Here is an 18,216-nt window from a genome sequence, read left to right as displayed (position 1 = left end):
AGAATATCACAAAATCCCATTAGAATAGAGGAAGAAAGCAGAGAAAATCCCATTAGAAAGCAGAGAAATTCCCATTAGAAAAGAGGAAAGCAGGGAAGGGAAGATAGAAAATTGAGTGATTGAATTGAAACATCTGTTCTGTTGTCGTCAAGGTTTGATTTCGCTTCAGATTTTACAGAAAGAAAGGAGTTTCCATGAAAACAGAAACCTTCTTCAACCTCAGTATCACCGGAAGAAACCCTTTTTCATAATACAAAACAAATCTAAACGCCGAGGAACATCAACAACCAAACAAAAACAAACACATCTTACATGTCCACAGGCACGCGTTTGTACAGCCCCGAAGGCAGCCTGGGAGTGGCCACAGCCTGCACTGGCGTCTTCATGTACGACACCAATCCAGGGCTCTCCGACATGTCGATCTCCTCCGCCTTCATCCCCGGCGACGGTGTCCATTCGAAATGGTGCAGAAGGTGCCCCAACATTGAGGTCACCAAATTGATTCCCAATTGAGCCCCTGGGCATACCCTGCGCCCTGCCCCGAATGGCAGCAGCCGGAGATCGTGCCCTTTCATGTCCACATCCTCTTCTAAGAACCTCTCCGGCCGGAATTCCTCTGCGTTCTTCCACACCGCCGGGTCACGTGCCACTGCCCACACGTTCACGTGCACGTTCGAGCCTTTGGGGATGTCGTAGCCGCCGATCTTCACGTTGGCGTTCGATCGATGCGGCAGCATCAATGGCGTCGGTGGATGTAATCTCATCGCCTCCTTTACGACGCATTGGAGATACGGAAGGTTCGAGAAGTCGTTCTCTGTCATAATCCGATCTACTCCAACCACATTGTCTAGTTCCTCCTGAACCTTCTTCTGCACTCTAGGGTTCCTTACGATCTCCGCCATCGCCCATTCCACCGAAATCGCCGTCGTGTCCATGCCGGCAGTGATCATATCCTACATCACATCCACATCCACATCAACAAGAGATCCAAATCCTCGAAGACTGTTCTTCGATTCATTTCACAGAGTTGAATAGAGATCGAAATCATTGAAAACAGTTCTTCACTGAGAGAGATAGGGAAAATCGCATAACGTACCCAAAGGAGGCCGATGATAGTGTCTTCACTGAGATCATACTTATCTTGGAGAGTAAGTAGAGCATCAACGAAGTGGTTCTTGACATTACCGCTCTGGTTGCGAGCTTTGGTGTGCTCTTCCATGATGGCTCGAGTGAGGCGGTCGCGACGGGCACCATGCTTGGCGAAGGCTTCTTCTTCGAGAGGGAACATCCAGCGAAGCCAAGGGATGTGCTCAGCCATGGCCAGGGAGGCGCCGAGCTTGAGGCCATTGGCGACAATGGCCTTGAATTCGAGGCCCTGCTCGTCCATAACGCCATCGGAGTTGACGAACCTCTTCCCGAATGCGAGTCTGGTGATGTTGTTGAATGAAACCGCTCCCAGAAATTCCCTCACCTTCACACTCTTGCCTGAGTTCTCTGTGATGCAAAACCCAAATTCCAATTTTCTTTTTAATTATTATAATTTTTAATGTTTTTCAATATTTTTATTAATTTAGCCAATTTCAACCCCTAAAATTAATAAATCAAAATCAAAATGATAAAATATTAAGAAATAATAATAATATTAATAAATTAATTAAAAATTCCAACTGGAGAGTTGACTCTGGATATTTCCTTATTTGACCTTTTCAACCAATTATTTTAATTTTAAAAATCATCATAAAATTGTTTATAAAATGGTTACAATCATAAGAACGTGATATTTAAAAAAACAATAACAACAAATTACCACATATATATATATATATATATATATATATTAAAATTTTAATTACTAAAGGTTAATATTAATAAAGAATAAAAGTATTTTTTTAAATAAATATTTACCAAAAAAAAGTATTTATTTTCATTATTTAATGTTTTTTTTTAACTCAATCTAATTATAAAAATAAAATATCAGATAAGAAAACATTTATTTTTTAAATAGTTAAAAATTATTTTAGACAGGTAAATGATAAAAATAATAAATTTAAAATGAAATAAAAAAAAGTATATATAATTGAATATTTTTTAAAATTAACGAGTTGATATATTTATTTTTTGGTTATTTTCTTCCTAATAACGAGGACCGTTTTTAATTATTTGCAGAAACAAAATATCATTAAAAAATTATATTAATGGCGTGGGGGACCACTTTGCAGCCACGTAAGCAAAAAATGGGTAAGAAATTGAAGGTACCAGGATTGGTGCAGAGCTTGAAGATGTCTTCAACCATGGCGGAAACTTCATCTTCTCTAATGGGCCTCAGAGATTCAAGTCGTTTCGGTGAGAACAGTTCAATGGTACACACTTTCCTCACCTTCACATAGTGGGGCCCATAGTCCGCCCAAATCAGGTCCTTTCCGTCGCGGCTGAATTTCGCCGCCGACCGAGTCCGGTGCCGGTCCGCCAGGCTCTGGTCGTGCTCCTTCAGCACCGCCCTCGCTAGCTCCGTGTTCGACACCACCACGTTCAGCGTCGACCCGAACCACACCGATATGATTGGACCGTACTGCTTCGCCCAGTCCGCGTAGCATCGGAACCTGACCGGCTTCACGTCGTACAGGTTTCCGACCACCGGAAGCGGGCGTGGCCCCGGCGGAAGCTTGAAACGGAGGCGGTTGAAGAGGTTGTAGGCGAGGAGGAGGAGGAGGAGAGAGAGAGGGATGAGAGAGAGGACCATTTTGGAATTTTAATTTTTTTTTTTAATTTTAATTTTTTTGAATTACGAAGAATTTTGGGAGTGTGGGAGAGGTTGATATATGAGGGAAGGGAGTTGGTGGAGTAAAGACTTTTAATTATTATTTTCTATTTTCCTAATTTTATTTTTCCTTTTTAGTCTTAAATAACGTAAAAAAACAAAAATTAATACAATCTAGAATATTAATAAGTTGCACTATATTCATGATTTAAATTTTTATTTTTATTTATTAAAATAATAATATTAATCTCAATAATATTTTAACAATTATATATATATATATATATGGTAATAAAATGCAATTGAATTTTGGGTATATTAATTAAAATTTAAACAAATTACAATATATATTTAAAAGTATAGGGTTAAAAAAGGGAAAAAAAAATTGAAAGTAGATTGTGGAGCGTGTATTGCACGAGGTGGTTGGAGAGGGTGGGGGTGGTTTTAGGGAGTCCATTAGGTGAGGTAGGTAAGGGGTAGAAATGGAAATAAGAAAAAAAGAAGGGAGAGTGCGTTTGTTGGGTGCAAGGAGAAGCCGGTGGAGGTTGGTGAGATGTGTGGTTGTTGATGAAGAGCTTTTATTCTCTGCTCCCCGCATCATTTGTTGTCTCTTCTTCCACCACTCATATTTCGACACATCATTTTCCAATTTCATTAAATTCTTACCAAAAAATATATATATATATATATATATTTAATATTTTTGCCCATTTTAAGTATATATGTTTAATTTAATTTTAGAATTTCTCTATTAAATTTTCTATGGAATAATTTAATCAATTTTTTAAAGTAAAAACGTCATACTATTTCTATCGACTCCTCTCACTCCCCGTCCTTCACACATGTTTCAAAATTTCGAGAGTAACGGTATAAATATCGAAACTTCATAAAATACACTTGTGACATGTTCGAGACAGATCATTCAAAATGATCAAAATCACTTCTATCATCCCGAAAATTATTCCAAAACATGTTCTTAATCCTTCAAAATCAAGTTTAATTATCTGAAAAAACACGTTTAAGGGATAAATTCAATTATTCAATCAATATTAAATTGTTAGAATCAGTTCGAAACCGATCGTTAAACTAAAAAAAAAAACAGCGCAAATCTCGAACATGGTATTGGAGAGGTAGGTGGATGGGTTGAATGATATGATCATGATAATGTGGTTGGAGAAACATCATAGATTGTGTGCGCCCACAATCTCATATCTTAATATCAAATATTAATTAATAATTTAATACTAGGCTCGTGGCTCGATATTTTGATCTTTTGCAACACATAACATATATGTAACAACGTATATCTAAGATTCGAGATTTGGATTCGACGACACTGGATGACCTTGACATTAGCCTTGAAAATAAACCTTAAAATAACCTATGATTCAGTCAAAGAGCTTGTCATCGATATGTTTATGACATGATTAAGACACCTTATTTCGTATAGAAAGTTGCTTAAATGGGTTGGTTTATGACGGGCAATTCTTCACGTTTGACCGCTTCAGCAGCGTCTTCAACGTCGTTGCATTTACCCCACAAAACAGAGTACAGCCCTACGCCAATCAGCAGTGCACCAATTATCCTACAAAATCAATACAAAATAAGAGCGTTGTGTTCTAAAGGACTCGGCTCGGTTACCCTCCAAAAGAGAATTGATGAGCAGTTACCCTCCAACATAAACCTTTTCACCCAAGATGAGAGAGCCCATGAAGCCCACAATCACTATCACTAGAGGCCCAAAAGCTGTAACAAAAACTGGCCCTTTTCTTTTCATCACCAAACCTTGAAGATAATATGCCAATCCCGAGCTCACGATTCCCTGCGGGTTTCATCGTGAGTTTATAAGTAAAGAACACTACTTTTATGGGTACGGGATTTTTGGGCCAGAAGAGCTTATAGTCAAAGTATGGACACTATTATACTATTGTAGAGATTTGTGATTCATAACAATACTTTGTAGGTAGGTGTGCCAGTGTTTATTTGATTATAAACAGGGAAAGCCCAAAGAGGACAATATCGGCTAGCGGTGGATCTGGGTCGTTACAAATGGTATTAGAGCCAGTCACTGGACGATGTGTCAACCTTCTTGCTGTTCCCCGTAGGGGGTAGACACAAGGCGGTGTGTCACTAAGAACGCTGGACCCCAAAGAGGGGTGGATTTGGGGGTGGTCCCACATCGATTGGAGGAAGGAAAGAGTGCCCAGCGAGACGCTGGGCCCTGAAGGGGGGTGGATTGTGATGTCCCAGGGAGGAGAACAAATCACCCTTATAAGGGTGTGGAAACCTTTTCCTGGTAGACGCGTTTTGAAGCCTTGAGGGTAAGGGTAAGCCTGAAAGGGAAAGTCCAAAGAGGACAATATCTACTATGTTGTGGATCTGGGTCGTTACAAAATGGTGAATTAAGCTAACATTCTTAGTTTTTCTTACCCCATAAGCGGCGGCCAAGAGGTTCATATCCCAGCCGATGGACCAGGAGTGGCGGGGGTGGTCCATGGCGAGCGTGACGACAATGGCTTGAAGGGTTCCTAAAAAGCAAACCATGGTGGTGAGAGAAAGATGGGCTGTGTATTTTCTCAAGGTTATGGCTTGGAGAATGAAGAAGGCAGCCCAAGCTAGAGTGGCGATGATGAGCAAGATGGAGCCTTTGATGAACTTTCCGTCGTTGTGGGGGTTGGCCGCCGCCGCCGCCGCCGCCGCCGTGGGTGGTGTGTTTGTGTGGCGGCCATGCCCGGTCCAGAAAAAGTTGATGACACTTCCTTTATAAAATGTCATCAACATGGCTCCCACCACCGTCACTATTGTTCCTAACACCTTGGCTTGGCATCTCACGTTCTTCAAATCCAACTTTTCCATTCTGATGGGTTGACCGAATTAGTTGACATTTCGAATATAATACTTGCATTTATTCATATTCTTCGTACTTTTGATTATTTATTCGATCGGAGAACACGTTAACCAAAGCTTAACATACCTGCAAAGCACTGCCATGATGAACGTCATTGAAGGAAGCATGTTGCCTATAGCACACGAGAAAGTTGGAGATGTCATTTTCAGCCCTAAATAGTAGAAGTTCTGATCGATAACTGGCCTGTTGAGATCGAGAGAAAATTTTTAGCTACTTGAAAGGACTTAATTAGGGTTCCCAGCAGCAAGTTTGATACTAACCCGAGAAGAGCTAAAATGAATAACTGAACGAAAATCTTAAATGTAATCTTAGGTCTTACATTCCTGAAAGTAAAATTAGTAACGAGATATCAAGAAAACTCAACAAAACGTGAAATGGGTTAATGTTGAAAATAAAAATAATCGTATAATTATAGAAATATGAAGGGATTTGTTTATCGTAAGACGCGATAACTGAAGAGTATACGAAAGCTACGAACTTTCCTCTCTTTTCTAGGATAGTACTGACTCTTCTACGTACCTCTCGAAGAAAAGAGCAAAGGGTGCCATGACAGCGGTGGCAAAGGCGTGGCGGTAGACGACGAGGACGTAGTGGCTCATACCACGGGCGAGGGAGACGGTGGAGATGATATTCATTCCGGCGTAGCCAAATGTGAGGGAGATGACAACGATGTAAGGCATTGCATTTTGAAAGAAGCAGCCAAGGGATTGTGAGTATCCCATGCTTATTATGGTTAAAGGGAAGAGAGGAATCAACAGCTTAGAACAGCTTATGACTGTGTTTATAAGTTATTATGAATTGGGCTTCAACCTAAGGTACGGGCCCATACGCACAGGTATCCATCGTTTACCGTTAGAATTACTAGAGTATCTAATTCCAAGGTTCCGGCAATAGAATTGAAGTTTACCTCGTTCAATTAGGGAAGGGAATAGAGGTTTAGGTTCAGGAGAAAGAACAGAGAAGAGATCGTAAAATAGCTTTACCGAGTTCAATCTATCGAATTCATCTTGCTTGAGTTGAGTCTTTGTTTGTTTACAGTTCGTGAAAGAATAACTCACAATAACTAATGGTAATAGAGGTTCAGGTTCAGGTTTCGGAGTTCAGTCTCATGAATCGAGAGTCTTTCCTTTCTCTTTGTCTTTTACAGAGTTCCAGAAGAATAGTCCAGGGTCCTAACCAAAAAGAGTGCTCGAATAACGCTTGCATCTTCTATATAACCATAATTGCTGACACAGAGTTACCCGATCCCTATTCCCCAAACATCGTCATTACTTCTTTTCTGGAAAAAAGAAGTTCACGACACATAGGTCTTCTACCTCCAAGTAACTTTCGTCCGTTACAAAAAAATTCATCGCTACAGCCTCCGATAAGAGTTTGAAACTGAAACACAGCTCAGAAAAAAATAATAATAAAAATAGAGTTTAAATGTGAAGATTTTAAATTTAAAGGTAAATTTATTTTTTTTCAATAATTTAATTGTTCGTAATTATAATTAATTAGTTTACTTTATTTATATTTATTGTAGTTAACCAGTAAATTAATTTTTATTAATAAACCTAACTGTAATTTATTTTACATAAATATTTAATCAATTTAAGCATAACTCAACTATAAAAAAAGTAAAAAGTAAAGTTAGATATTACTGAGAGAACTAATTCACCGATGGAGGTCTGTGTTGGGACTATTTTGTTCATCACTTTTTTCTCTGTTTTCTTTTACCTTCGAAAATCACGAAGCCATGAAGGTTTTAGACTCTACCCTGTTGTCGGAGTTCTGCCGCTGTTCTTATTGAACCGGCACCGTTTTCTGGACTGGACGACGGAGGTCCTCCGCAACAGTCGGAACAACACGGCGGTATTCCGCCGGCCAGGGGGTATCTCCGGCGTCATGACGGCAAACCCAGATGTGGTGGAGCATATACTGAAGACCCAGTTTGAGAACTACTCGAAAGGGGAACGATTGGTTTCGCTTATGGAGGATTTTTTGGGGTCTGGAATTTTCAACTCCGACGGCGAAATTTGGAGGATTCAACGGAAAATGGCGAGTTATGAATTCAGCACCAAATCGCTGAGAAATTTCGTCACGGAAAATGTTGTAATTGAGATTCAAACGAAGCTGATTCCTCTGTTGGAAAAGGCTTCTGAAACAGAGCAGATTTTGGATTTTCAAGACGTTTTTGAACGATTTGCGTTTGATAATGTCTGTAAATTATCGTTCAATTTCGACCCTGGTTGTCTCGGCGGCGATGCAACTTCCGCCACCGAGTTCATGCTCGCTTTTGAGACCGCCGCCACTCTAATTTCCGGCAGGTTCTGTTTTTTTTTTTTTTTTTTTTTTTTTCTCTCTCTCTCTCTCCGATCTGCATTTTTAATCAAAAAACCATACCCATTTCGTGTTACGAAACACGAATCTCCGGATATAATCCACTCGGACTTTGCTTTGGCTTCCGTACGAGGCCTTATATCAATGGATATGTATTCTTTGTTTATAAACTTATGATCATTCACTCAAGCAGCCAATGTGAGACTCTCTTCTAATAATCCACCCCGTGCTGTATATCAAAGTGACTCAAGTGTCTAACAAATAGTGTACTTTGTTCGAGAGCTCTAACAAAGGAGTCGAGCCTTGATTAAGGAGAGGCGGGCTCCATAGGCCTTAGGGGAGGCTCTATAGTGTAGGAAGATGGTTGGGAGGGAATCCCACATTAGCTACTTTAGGAATGATCGTGTGCATTTATAAGTAAGGAATACATCTACATTGTTATGAGTCGGTTTGGAAAAACGCAAAGCAAAATCATCGTGGATAATATCATACCATTGTGGAGAGTCGTTATTCCTAACATTTTGTTCTTAATTTGAACAGATTTAGGTATGCAATTCCTAAATGGTACAAGATCAAGAAATTTTTCAATTTGGGATCAGAGAGAACCCTGAAGAAATCCATATCGATAGTTCATAAATTTGTAGACAACATCATACGCTCAAGAATGGAAGAGAAAACGACCGAAAACAAGGATGACAAAGATTTATTATCTCGGTTCATGGCCGACAAACAAAATTCCCCAAAATTCCTCCGAGACATAGCCATAAGCTTCATCCTCGCCGGTCGAGACACCACTTCTTCAGCTCTAACATGGTTCTTTTGGATCATATCCACCCGACCAGACATCAAACAAAAGATCCTTAAAGAACTCAAAACCATCAGGTCTAAAACTAGTAACCAAATCGGAGAAACCTTCCACATCGACGAACTCCGGGACATGCATTATCTCCAAGCAACATTGTCGGAGACACTCCGGTTATACCCACCGGTGCCGGTGGACCCAAAAGCTTGTCGAGGCGACGATGTCCTACCGGACGGGACGGTTGTCGGGAAGAATTGGTTTGTGATGTACCATGCATATGCAATGGGGAGAATGGAGAGCATTTGGGGGAAGAATTGTGAGGAGTTTTGGCCGGAAAGGTGGCTGGAAAATGGGGTTTGTAGGGGTGAGAGCCCTTTTAGGTTCCCTATATTCCATGCAGGGCCGAGGACGTGCGTGGGGAAAGACATGGCTTATGTTCAGATGAAGGCCATAGTTGCAGCTGTGATGGAGAGGTTTGAGGTCATAATCATGAAGAAGGAGACTCCAAAGCATTATCAGTCATTGACTTTGAGGATGGAGAACGGGTTGCAAGTTATGGTCGAAAAGAGGTCAATATAACGATCCCGAGACGTTCTGTCTAAAAACTTTTCAAAATCTCGTCTTATGTGTTCAATAATGTGAAACTGTCGACTCGAGCCAATAATAATGCTTCAACCGTACTTCTGTATGTTCAAACTCTTTCTGGAATTTCGACTTTTCAAGTTGAGGTTCGAGGTCTTGCTTGACTTTTTATCAATCCTATTTTTGTCTCTCGTGTTGACATCGTTGCTTCTGTCCGATTGACTTTAATATACATCTCTGTGGTTGTTAGATGATGCACGGTCCTCCTTGGTTACATTGTAACATTTGTTTGTTTTGACTCTCATGTGGCTGGATGGGCGTCACTTGTGGGGCCGCCACTTTATGGGTCAGAAGCTTCTCTTGTGACACTCTACCAGCTCTGTAGAGACTGATTGTACATAAATTCTAAATGTCCCGCTAATACGAAAATCTCCACGATCCTGTCAAGCCAAAATTGTGGCACCAACAAAAACACGCTGAATCGAGTCGTAGTTGTTGGATTGTCAAGCAAACGATACTTTGCAGCGACATTTTTTCGTTTGATTTCGACAACAGAGGAGACGAGGATGTTGATGACGAATCTAACGTGAAAAAATTTATGGTTGGATTGAATCGAGTTTGATTTATTATTTAATAATGGATTTTTGGGTTAAAAAAATTTACAATCGGAACGATTCGATTGAATCTAAAGAATATTCTAACCTGATTCAATCGAACCCACGAACATCCCTACTTAAAATCTTCGACCATATGATATTTTATTCATCGACCCTTATCTTCAAATGAGTGCTCTCATAATTGATTTAAATAAAGTGTTAAATAATAAAATACTTTGTCAATTTTTCTTTTTAAAAGAATTATTTATTTATTTATTTATTTATTTATTATCTCATTACTAACTTTTAGGAGAAAGTGGGAGGAGGAGATATTTATGTGAATTATTTATTTAATAAATAATAAAATTATTTATTAAATAATTTTTAATAATTTAACTTCATAAAAATAAAATAACTAACCAAAATTAATTATCTGAATATCGGATTCCTAGAATCTTAGACAGAACTTTGTTGGATGTAGGCATCGATATAGCATCTATATGATATGTCGTGAACTAGCTTCAGTTTAATATTCACGATCTCGAGCTTCGAAATCCCTTTTATAGCTTCCAAAATAATCTTCTAAGTCTTTCAAATCGTGCTGTGATGTATTTTATGTGAATCTCAAGAAGTTCTCCGAAATAGAGTAAAATAAATGAATATATATAAGAATTGTCGATAACGTCGAGATGTTATATAAAGAACGATATTTCGACGTTGAATCGAAGAAAAAACCCTAAACACGTGAGGAAAAGGGTGAGAGAGGGAGATTGTATGCGTAGAATCAACAACAAACAACTGGAGATACTCGTACATTTAAAACTTATACCATTCGGATTCAGTTTGGTATTAGCCAGAGCGTTGTTGTGGGTAGCAGATTCAACTGAACTCAAAGCCAAAACATTCCCATCCACCACCATGCTTTCGTTCTTCTTTCCTTCTCCTTTTAGTGAGATAATGATCTCACTGAGCACTCCATAACTCACTTTTCTCGTCTCTATCTTCTTTTTTTTTCCACCAATCAGTGTCTTTAGCCTTTTTCTAAAGTTTCTCATGCAAAACTGATATGATTGTCAATCTACAAGTATAGTCACAAAAAGATGCGATGAGACAGACGGGCCACAACAGGATTACTACAGGAAAGCCTGTCCCCTCCCGCTAACATAGAAAGAGATTGCCATAACGACAAATTCTCTATATGAATCTCTTCCCTACTAGGCCGAATTGAGTCGCTATTTGGGGTAAGAATGAGTTAACCCATACGCATCATTGATGAAAGCATTTCAGACCGGTCACTTTATAGAAGTGACTTGTCAACTACGCTTTATACATTATATGCACCCAATCAACATTCATAAATCGTTCTTACGTGTAAATTAGAATGGGTTTGTTTCGGTTGAGTAATGTCTACGGTATAGGTCGTTCCAACGACGAACCTTCGAACTCTGATTCAACTCCGATTCAAACAAGAAAAGAAAACAAAAGCCGTGAAGTAGGTTATAAATATTTGGTGTAAGTAGCCATTTTGTTTTGGGAACACACTCATATGTTCCTTTCCTTTTCTTCTTCACCATACCACTCTTCCCCTTTTATACATAACAAAACAAGCATGGGATACTTACAATCCCTTGGCTGTCTCCTTCAAAATGCAAAGCCTTACATCGTTGTCATCTCCCTCCAATTTGGCTATGCCGGAATGAATATCATCTCTGCCATCTCCCTCAACCACGGTATGAGCCATTACGTTCTCGTCGTCTACCGCCACGCCTTTGCCACTGTTGTCATGGCACCTTTTGCTCTTGTTTTTGAGAGGTACATATCTTTGAGTTCGTAGTTATCATTTCTTTAACGAGTAACTCATTTTTAGTTTCAAATTTTCAGAAAAATGAGACCCAAGATTACACTTAAGATTTTCGCTCAGCTGTTTGTTCTGGCTTTTCTTGGGTTAGTATTAAAGCGGGTTGTATTTTTTTTTTTTTTTCAAACAAATTAACTCGTTCCTTTAAATTATCTAAAAACCTTTTCTTTTTGTATCCTTTTTTGTATCTTCCATGGTATCGATCTCAACAGACCACTGATTGATCAGAACTTCTACTACTTGGGGATAAAAATGACATCCCCAACTTTTGCATGTGCCATAAGCAACACGCTTCCTTCAATGACATTCATCATGGCACTTCTTTGTAGGTATGTTAAGTTTTGGTTAACGTCCTTTCAAATCGAATAAACAGATAGAACAAAATGAATAAATATACAAAAATAACATATTAACATGGAATTATTGTATTCAAAGTTAAGTTCTTTTTTTTAACTAAAACGGTCATTATCAGAATGGAGAAGTTGGAGTTGAAGAGTGTGAGATGCCAAGCCAAGGTGTTTGGAACAATAGTGACGATGGTGGGAGCCATGTTGATGACATTTTATAAAGGAAGTGTCATCAACTTCTTCTGGACTGGGCATGGCCGCCACCCAAACACACCACCCACGGCGGATGCAGCGGCGGCGTCCAACCTTCACAACGACGGAAAGATCATCAAAGGCTCCATCTTCCTCATCATCGCCACTCTGGCTTGGGCGGCCTTCTTCATTCTGCAAGTCATAACCATGAGAAAATACACAGCCCATCTTTCTCTCACCACCATGGTTTGCTTTTTAGGAACCCTTCAAGCCATTGTTGTCACCCTCGCCATGGAGCACCGCCCTCACGCCTGGGCCATTGGCTGGGACATGAACCTCCTGGCCGCCGCTTATGCGGTAAGAAAGAAAATAATTATAACAGTCCAAACCCACCGCTAGTAGATATTGTCCTTTTTATGTTCTCTTTTGGACTTCCTCTCAAAGTTTTTAAAACGCATCTGCTAAGAAGAGGTTTTCATACCCTTATAAACAATGTTTCGCTCCCCTCTCCAACCGATGTGGGATCTCACAATCCACCCCCTTCGGGGCTCAGTGTCCTCATTGGCACACTTCCCGATATCCATCCCTCTTCGGGATTTAGCGTTCTCGATGGCACACCGTCCGGTGTCTGGCTCTAATACCAACTGTAACAACCATAGATTTCTACTAACTTCAAGTCGCTACTATAACAGTCCATTTGTAACAGTTCAAGCACACATCACTAGCCGATATTATCCTTTTTGGGCGTTTCTTTCAGGCTTCCCATCAAAGTTTATAAAAAGCGTCGGTTAGGGAGAGGTTTCCACACCTTATAAACAATGTTTCGCTCCCCTCTCCAACCGACGTGGGCTCTCACAATAATTGTCCCAGATATTTCCGTCTTTCGATTCTAAAAAACATTCTTCTAATTCTGATTCATAATATTGAATGTTTATGCAGGGGATTGTTTGCTCAGGGTTGGCATATTATCTTCAAGGTTTGGTCATGAAAACAAAAGGGCCAGTTTTTGTTACAGCTTTTTGCCCTCTGGGGACGGTGATTGTTGCCTTCATGGGCTCTCTCATCATGGCTGAGAAGATTTATGTTGGAGGGTAACTCATCAATTCTCTTTTGGAGGGTAACCAATCTAGCAGAGTCCTTTAGAACACAACACTCTTATTTTGTACTGATTTTTCAGGATAATTGGAGCAGTGCTGATTGCGGTAGGGCTGTACTGTGTCTTATGGGGTAAATGCAAGGGTGTTGAAGACACTGCTGAAGCAGTGAAAGGTGAAGAATTGCCTGTCAAAAACGAAGCCATTGAAGCAACTCAAAAGAAGGAAGCTTTGGCCCTTAGTATTCCACCCACCATGGAGAAGAAGCTTCAACACACTAATCACCCAAACTAAGAATAAAAAAGACAGAATCCTGAAGAACAATAACAGAGAAATGGCCAAGAAAAAGGGAGGGGAGGAAGGTTAATACAATGGTAATGAACTTATCATTTACAAATCAATTTGAATATAGCTCGATAATTAAAAACAGCAATTACTATTACGTATTATCAAATTTTTTTCTTCATTCAACTCGGATATTTCTTTCAATTCAACTAATCGATGGTTCTACACAGGTTGTGACAATTATTGAACAAAAAGGTGGAAGATTCCACTAAGCTGGTTGTCTTTTGAGTGGCAGATTCCTAATTGTCACTAAACAGCATAATAATCTCTTTTGTTCTTTAATGTTAATAATATAACCAACTCCAACTCTGTGTTTTTTAGGATTAAGATCACTTAGGTCATCACCACCTCCCATCATTCTTCCTGTGGCCTGTTTTTCGTATCAATAATTTGAGAGCTTTAATTCTAAATAAGGGCAAAGATCAAGTTGATTAGAAAGAGAGTGAATCGTTTAGCAGTACGAATGAAAGGAATAAGGAAGTATGGTGTTATTATTGTTTGGGTCGGATAGAGTCTACCTGCTAACTGACCCAACTCGAACCAATTTGGTTTTGCAAATAATAAATACGAGTAAATATAATTTCTCTGTTCATTTAAATAGCTTTTGTGTTGTGCGGATAGAAAATGTGTTGTTTTCATTGTTCAAGTAAATACGGTTGTGTGAGACTTGGAAGAGAAAGTTAACCCCTAACCCCTATCAATTGATCAATAGTCAATAGATTGTAATCAAGGATACCTATCCTATCATTCTCATAAGTAGTTCAAGATAAGTAGGTGGTGTGCTATAAGTAGGTGGTGTGGCTAAATTGCACAAGGACTATTGTCTCAAATTTATATTTTGAATCTTAATGCATGTCTTGGGGTTGAGGTGTCACTGATACCAAAACTCACTAGATAATACGTGATTTAGGGCTAAACCACGACAAAAGTTGGTATGCATGTGACGTCTAAATAGGTAAGAAATACATAAATGAACAGATCACATCTTCGTGGATCATTAGACTATGTAAACATGGTGAAGATAAGATCAAAATAAATTGATTGCCACTGACAAAGTGCAATTTTCTTTTTCGTGGTCCAACCGAAAGAACTCTAAAACTAAAAACTAAACAGGGTCGGCTTGAAGCAAGAGCATGTGAGTTCAAAGAAAAAGCAGGTTGAAAGGACTATTGGTTTGTAGGATAGTGCGAGTTACGGCTGAGTTACAGCCATGTAGCCCTCATTCTAACTGTGCTCTCAGAATAACATAAACATGCAAGGAAAGCACGAGTACAAAACCAGAAGGTTTGATTAACTGAACATACCTTTGCATTCATACTTCACAGCTCCTTCTTTGCCAAACTGAGGAATAAGAACGAAACAAGTAATATCATTATAGCCACACACTACAGATTGGGGGCATCTATAACTCATTAAAAATGACATCTATATCCAAAAAAAGTTATAAGAAACAGAGGAAGTGAAATAAAGAATGTACAAAGGCCTGTAAAAGGAAACAAAAAATCTGCAAAAAGAGTCATGACTTACATGAACGAACTAAAAATCCAATTCATGGACACCCATAAAGAGACATCAAACAGCAATACCTCCCACACCTCCTCCAAAAAAAATTTCAAGCCCCTCTAGAGAATTTATGCTTACAAGATGATAATGATGAGGAAAAAGTCTATGCTAAACAAAAGCAACCTGATAAGCATCCTTTGAGAGAATTAATTGGCCTCAATAATGAAAATAGGCCGTAAGAATAACGACAACAAAGCACACATCTATGCATCAAAGTTTGAATCGAGCTGCTAAAGGTTTGAAATGCAGAGGCACAATTACTCTATGTCGAGTATTCAAATCCATAGTAAATGTTGAAAACATCATGGTAAAGATAACATTAGAGAAAATTATAAATACTAGAGATTTGCAAAGGAAATGAGACCATGAAAGGAAGATCGGCGAAGCAGATGACTCATTGTGATAATATAATACCTGTACCATCACTAGCTTGCAAAGATGAACCACCAAACTCATTTATAAATACAACCTTTTAAGATGGAGAATGATAATAAGATAAGAGGATTTCAGCAACACATGTCAAAACCAAAACATATTTGCTTAAAGCTTGTTTGATAGGCAAACTAAAAGGGATAACCAATACTTAGCAGTGATTCACATATCCTTGCATCACACATTTTCTTCCTGCCTAAAGAATTGAGTACATAAACATCTAAGTATGGTACCAGATGAGTTTATGCAGCAAAAGGATCATGTGAAGGGCCAACATCATGACCTATATGGCGCTGAACAAGCCGCTGAAGATCGTCCATCACCTTCCGCTCGCGTTTTGCTTTTTCTTCGTAGTTATACATTGCAAGGGCTCTTTTATCTTCAGCACTGTAAACTTGGTTTTCTTTTCTAATACGGATTGCATTCATTCTCTGATGCCTGCTACCGCTCATCACATAGCCAAGAGTCTCAAAGTTCTGGATTTCCTCAGCTGAAAGACCCACTTCACCACGCCGGGGAATACGCTTCCCTTGTTGAACATACTGTGCAATGGCGTCACCTTCTCCGGGCCTAAGAGCACCACCATAGCTAATATGTCCCTCAGCTCTAGGCAGTGGCATTGGTCCAACTGGCATCTCATTATCAAATGCAGGTTTCTTTTGTGCCTCCAAAATTTCCTTGATCTTCAAAGCTTCGGCGTTAATCTCAGCCATTTTATCTCCGTCGATCTTTAATTTACTCTTACCATCAACATCTTCAGAACCAGAATTCTCCTCGGAAGAGGAACCCTTACTCTCCGTTTCTGACTGTCTGTTTTTCTTGCTCCTGGATTTTGTTGAAGTCGATGAGCTCTTTCGCTTCCTCAATTTTTCACCTTCACTGTTCTCACTCTCATCTGAATCACTGTACCTCCTCTTCCTACCATTCTTGGACCTCTTTCTACGACTCCTTTTTCTTGACTTGACATGGTCACTGGCATCAGAATCATCTGTCTCGCTTTCTTCGCTGTCCTCCGTGTCACTGTACATACTCTTCTTCTTCTTACTACTCCTGATACTCTTATGTTTTCTGTTCCTCCTATTCGTCGATTTCTTTCTTCTCTTCCGACTCTCTTCCTCTGATTCACTCTCACTCTCACTCTCGGTGTCACTGCCCGACTCAGAGTCGCTAAGAGACGATTTTCTACTTCTACGCCTGGAACCAGAACTCTTCAATTTCCTCTTTTTCAATTTTGTATCAGATAACTCAGAATCAGAGTCAGAGTCAGAATTCTTAGCTTTATCAGATGCATATTTTTTTTCATGTTGCTTTTTCTCGCTCAAGCCACTTATATCTCCATCGTCATCGTTGCCATATTTCTCCAAAATCTCATCATCTTTATCCTCATAATCTTCGTTCCCATTCCTCGGTGGGCTAGGGGTCACTCTCCAAATACAATGCTTCAATGTCTTCCGGAGCTTCTGCCTCTTCAGCCTCCGATAGTCCTCATAGTTCAACCACTTCAGCTCCTCATCCGAATCGGACTCGTCAGACGCCCTCCCATTTCTATCCAGATACGCCCGGCCTCCTGCGCGCCCAAATCTCTTGGGCAGACCGTTTTGGTCTCCATCAGCCCTAGGGCTCCGCCTATTGTCCTGGTAGCCAGGCGATACAGATCGACGACGATGGCTGTAGCGATCATAACTTTCATAGCTAGGGCTACGACGTCGTCGGTAATCCCCACCGGAAGCATCGGAGTCCGGCGAGTAACGATGGCTGCCGTTTTCTCGATCGGATCGATGTCTTCTTTCTGGAATTTCCACAGTAGACCCTAGCCTACCCATTTGATAATATTCGGTATCGCAAACAAAACGGATGTTGAATTCGTCTCTCAGCCGCCAGTTATAACACGATTGGAATCCAGGATTTACCTTATCTTCCTAACTACTAGCACTAGGGTTATTGAAAGGGTTCCAGATTATTAATTAGCAGACAAGAACACGATCAGAGGGTTGCAATCAGAAAACAAAAAAATCAAATGGGAGTTAAAGCTCGTACCAGGGAGAGAGAGAGCACCGAGGGAGAACGTGAACGTCAGGGAGAGGAAGAATGAGCGGCGCGCGAGGGGCTGGGATAGATTTGGAATGAGTAATGGGCTATTTAGTTGGGCTCGACTGTGCTTAGCTGGGCGAATTTATATATCTTAATGAAAGGAGAAATTAGAAAATCAATTTGGTTTAAATTGTGTCATTACATTGGTTAATTCGATATAGTTGACTTCACACGCAACAGAGTCGCGAAATACATTTTTGAACTGAAATATTCTAATTCGATTAACTTTATTTTGATTATAGGTTGTTAATTATGTTTTATCAGAATTAATTTAATATTAAATTTTTTTTTTTTAAAATGGACAATTTTCATATTTTCACATTTGA

The 18,216-nt window shown here is 39.6% G+C and overlaps 5 protein-coding genes across 7 annotated transcripts; 2 read left to right on the top strand and 3 right to left on the bottom strand.

Moving 5' to 3' along the window:
- Positions 1 to 104: 104 nt before the first annotated feature.
- Positions 105 to 2,789, bottom strand: CYP98A3 (cytochrome P450, family 98, subfamily A, polypeptide 3). The gene is made up of 3 exons (XM_023671018.2): positions 2,257 to 2,789; positions 1,097 to 1,494; positions 105 to 953 (listed from the first exon to the last, which is right to left on the bottom strand). Exons 1-3 carry the CDS (start codon positions 2,738 to 2,740, stop codon positions 309 to 311), a joined length of 1,527 nt encoding a protein of 508 aa, XP_023526786.2. The 5' UTR covers positions 2,741 to 2,789; the 3' UTR covers positions 105 to 308.
- Positions 2,790 to 4,123: 1,334 nt separating this feature from the next.
- LOC111790181 (WAT1-related protein At5g07050-like) lies at positions 4,124 to 6,409 on the bottom strand. The gene is made up of 6 exons (XM_023671020.2): positions 6,186 to 6,409; positions 5,927 to 5,989; positions 5,733 to 5,849; positions 5,189 to 5,615; positions 4,429 to 4,580; positions 4,124 to 4,343 (listed from the first exon to the last, which is right to left on the bottom strand). The coding sequence occupies exons 1-6, from the start codon at positions 6,386 to 6,388 to the stop codon at positions 4,217 to 4,219; spliced, it is 1,089 nt and encodes a 362-aa protein (XP_023526788.2). The 5' UTR covers positions 6,389 to 6,409; the 3' UTR covers positions 4,124 to 4,216.
- A 913-nt stretch (positions 6,410 to 7,322) lies between these two features.
- LOC111791715 (cytochrome P450 CYP94D108-like) lies at positions 7,323 to 9,581 on the top strand. The gene is made up of 2 exons (XM_023673184.2): positions 7,323 to 7,975; positions 8,529 to 9,581. Exons 1-2 carry the CDS (start codon positions 7,329 to 7,331, stop codon positions 9,367 to 9,369), a joined length of 1,488 nt encoding a protein of 495 aa, XP_023528952.2. The 5' UTR covers positions 7,323 to 7,328; the 3' UTR covers positions 9,370 to 9,581.
- Positions 9,582 to 11,463: 1,882 nt separating this feature from the next.
- Positions 11,464 to 14,486, top strand: LOC111790584 (WAT1-related protein At5g07050-like). Of its 3 annotated transcripts, XR_002814503.2 has the most exons (7): positions 11,465 to 11,780; positions 11,850 to 11,912; positions 12,039 to 12,155; positions 12,299 to 12,722; positions 13,305 to 13,456; positions 13,543 to 13,833; positions 13,975 to 14,486. XR_002814503.2 is itself a non-coding variant. In XM_023671544.2 (6 exons), exons 1-6 carry the CDS (start codon positions 11,515 to 11,517, stop codon positions 13,751 to 13,753), a joined length of 1,233 nt encoding a protein of 410 aa, XP_023527312.2. In that variant the 5' UTR covers positions 11,465 to 11,514; the 3' UTR covers positions 13,754 to 13,900. The 3 variants fall into 3 exon arrangements, 2 of the variants coding, with proteins under 2 accessions (XP_086978565.1, XP_023527312.2); XM_023671544.2 differs by lacking the exon at positions 13,975 to 14,486 and having other exon boundaries at positions 13,543 to 13,900; XM_087122439.1 differs by lacking the exons at positions 11,850 to 11,912; positions 13,975 to 14,486 and having other exon boundaries at positions 11,464 to 11,780; positions 13,543 to 13,900.
- Positions 14,487 to 15,806: 1,320 nt separating this feature from the next.
- LOC111790583 (uncharacterized) lies at positions 15,807 to 17,984 on the bottom strand. The gene is made up of 2 exons (XM_023671543.2): positions 17,837 to 17,984; positions 15,807 to 17,731 (listed from the first exon to the last, which is right to left on the bottom strand). Exon 2 carries the CDS (start codon positions 17,620 to 17,622, stop codon positions 16,042 to 16,044), a length of 1,581 nt encoding a protein of 526 aa, XP_023527311.2. The 5' UTR covers positions 17,623 to 17,731; positions 17,837 to 17,984; the 3' UTR covers positions 15,807 to 16,041.
- Positions 17,985 to 18,216: the final 232 nt, after the last annotated feature.

The sequence above is a fragment of the Cucurbita pepo genome, chromosome 3, assembly GCF_057944985.1.
Source record: "Cucurbita pepo subsp. pepo isolate OVF chromosome 3, ASM5794498v1, whole genome shotgun sequence".
Classification (NCBI taxonomy): Eukaryota; Viridiplantae; Streptophyta; class Magnoliopsida; order Cucurbitales; family Cucurbitaceae; genus Cucurbita; species Cucurbita pepo.
This window is presented reverse-complemented; position numbering and strand designations above follow the sequence as displayed.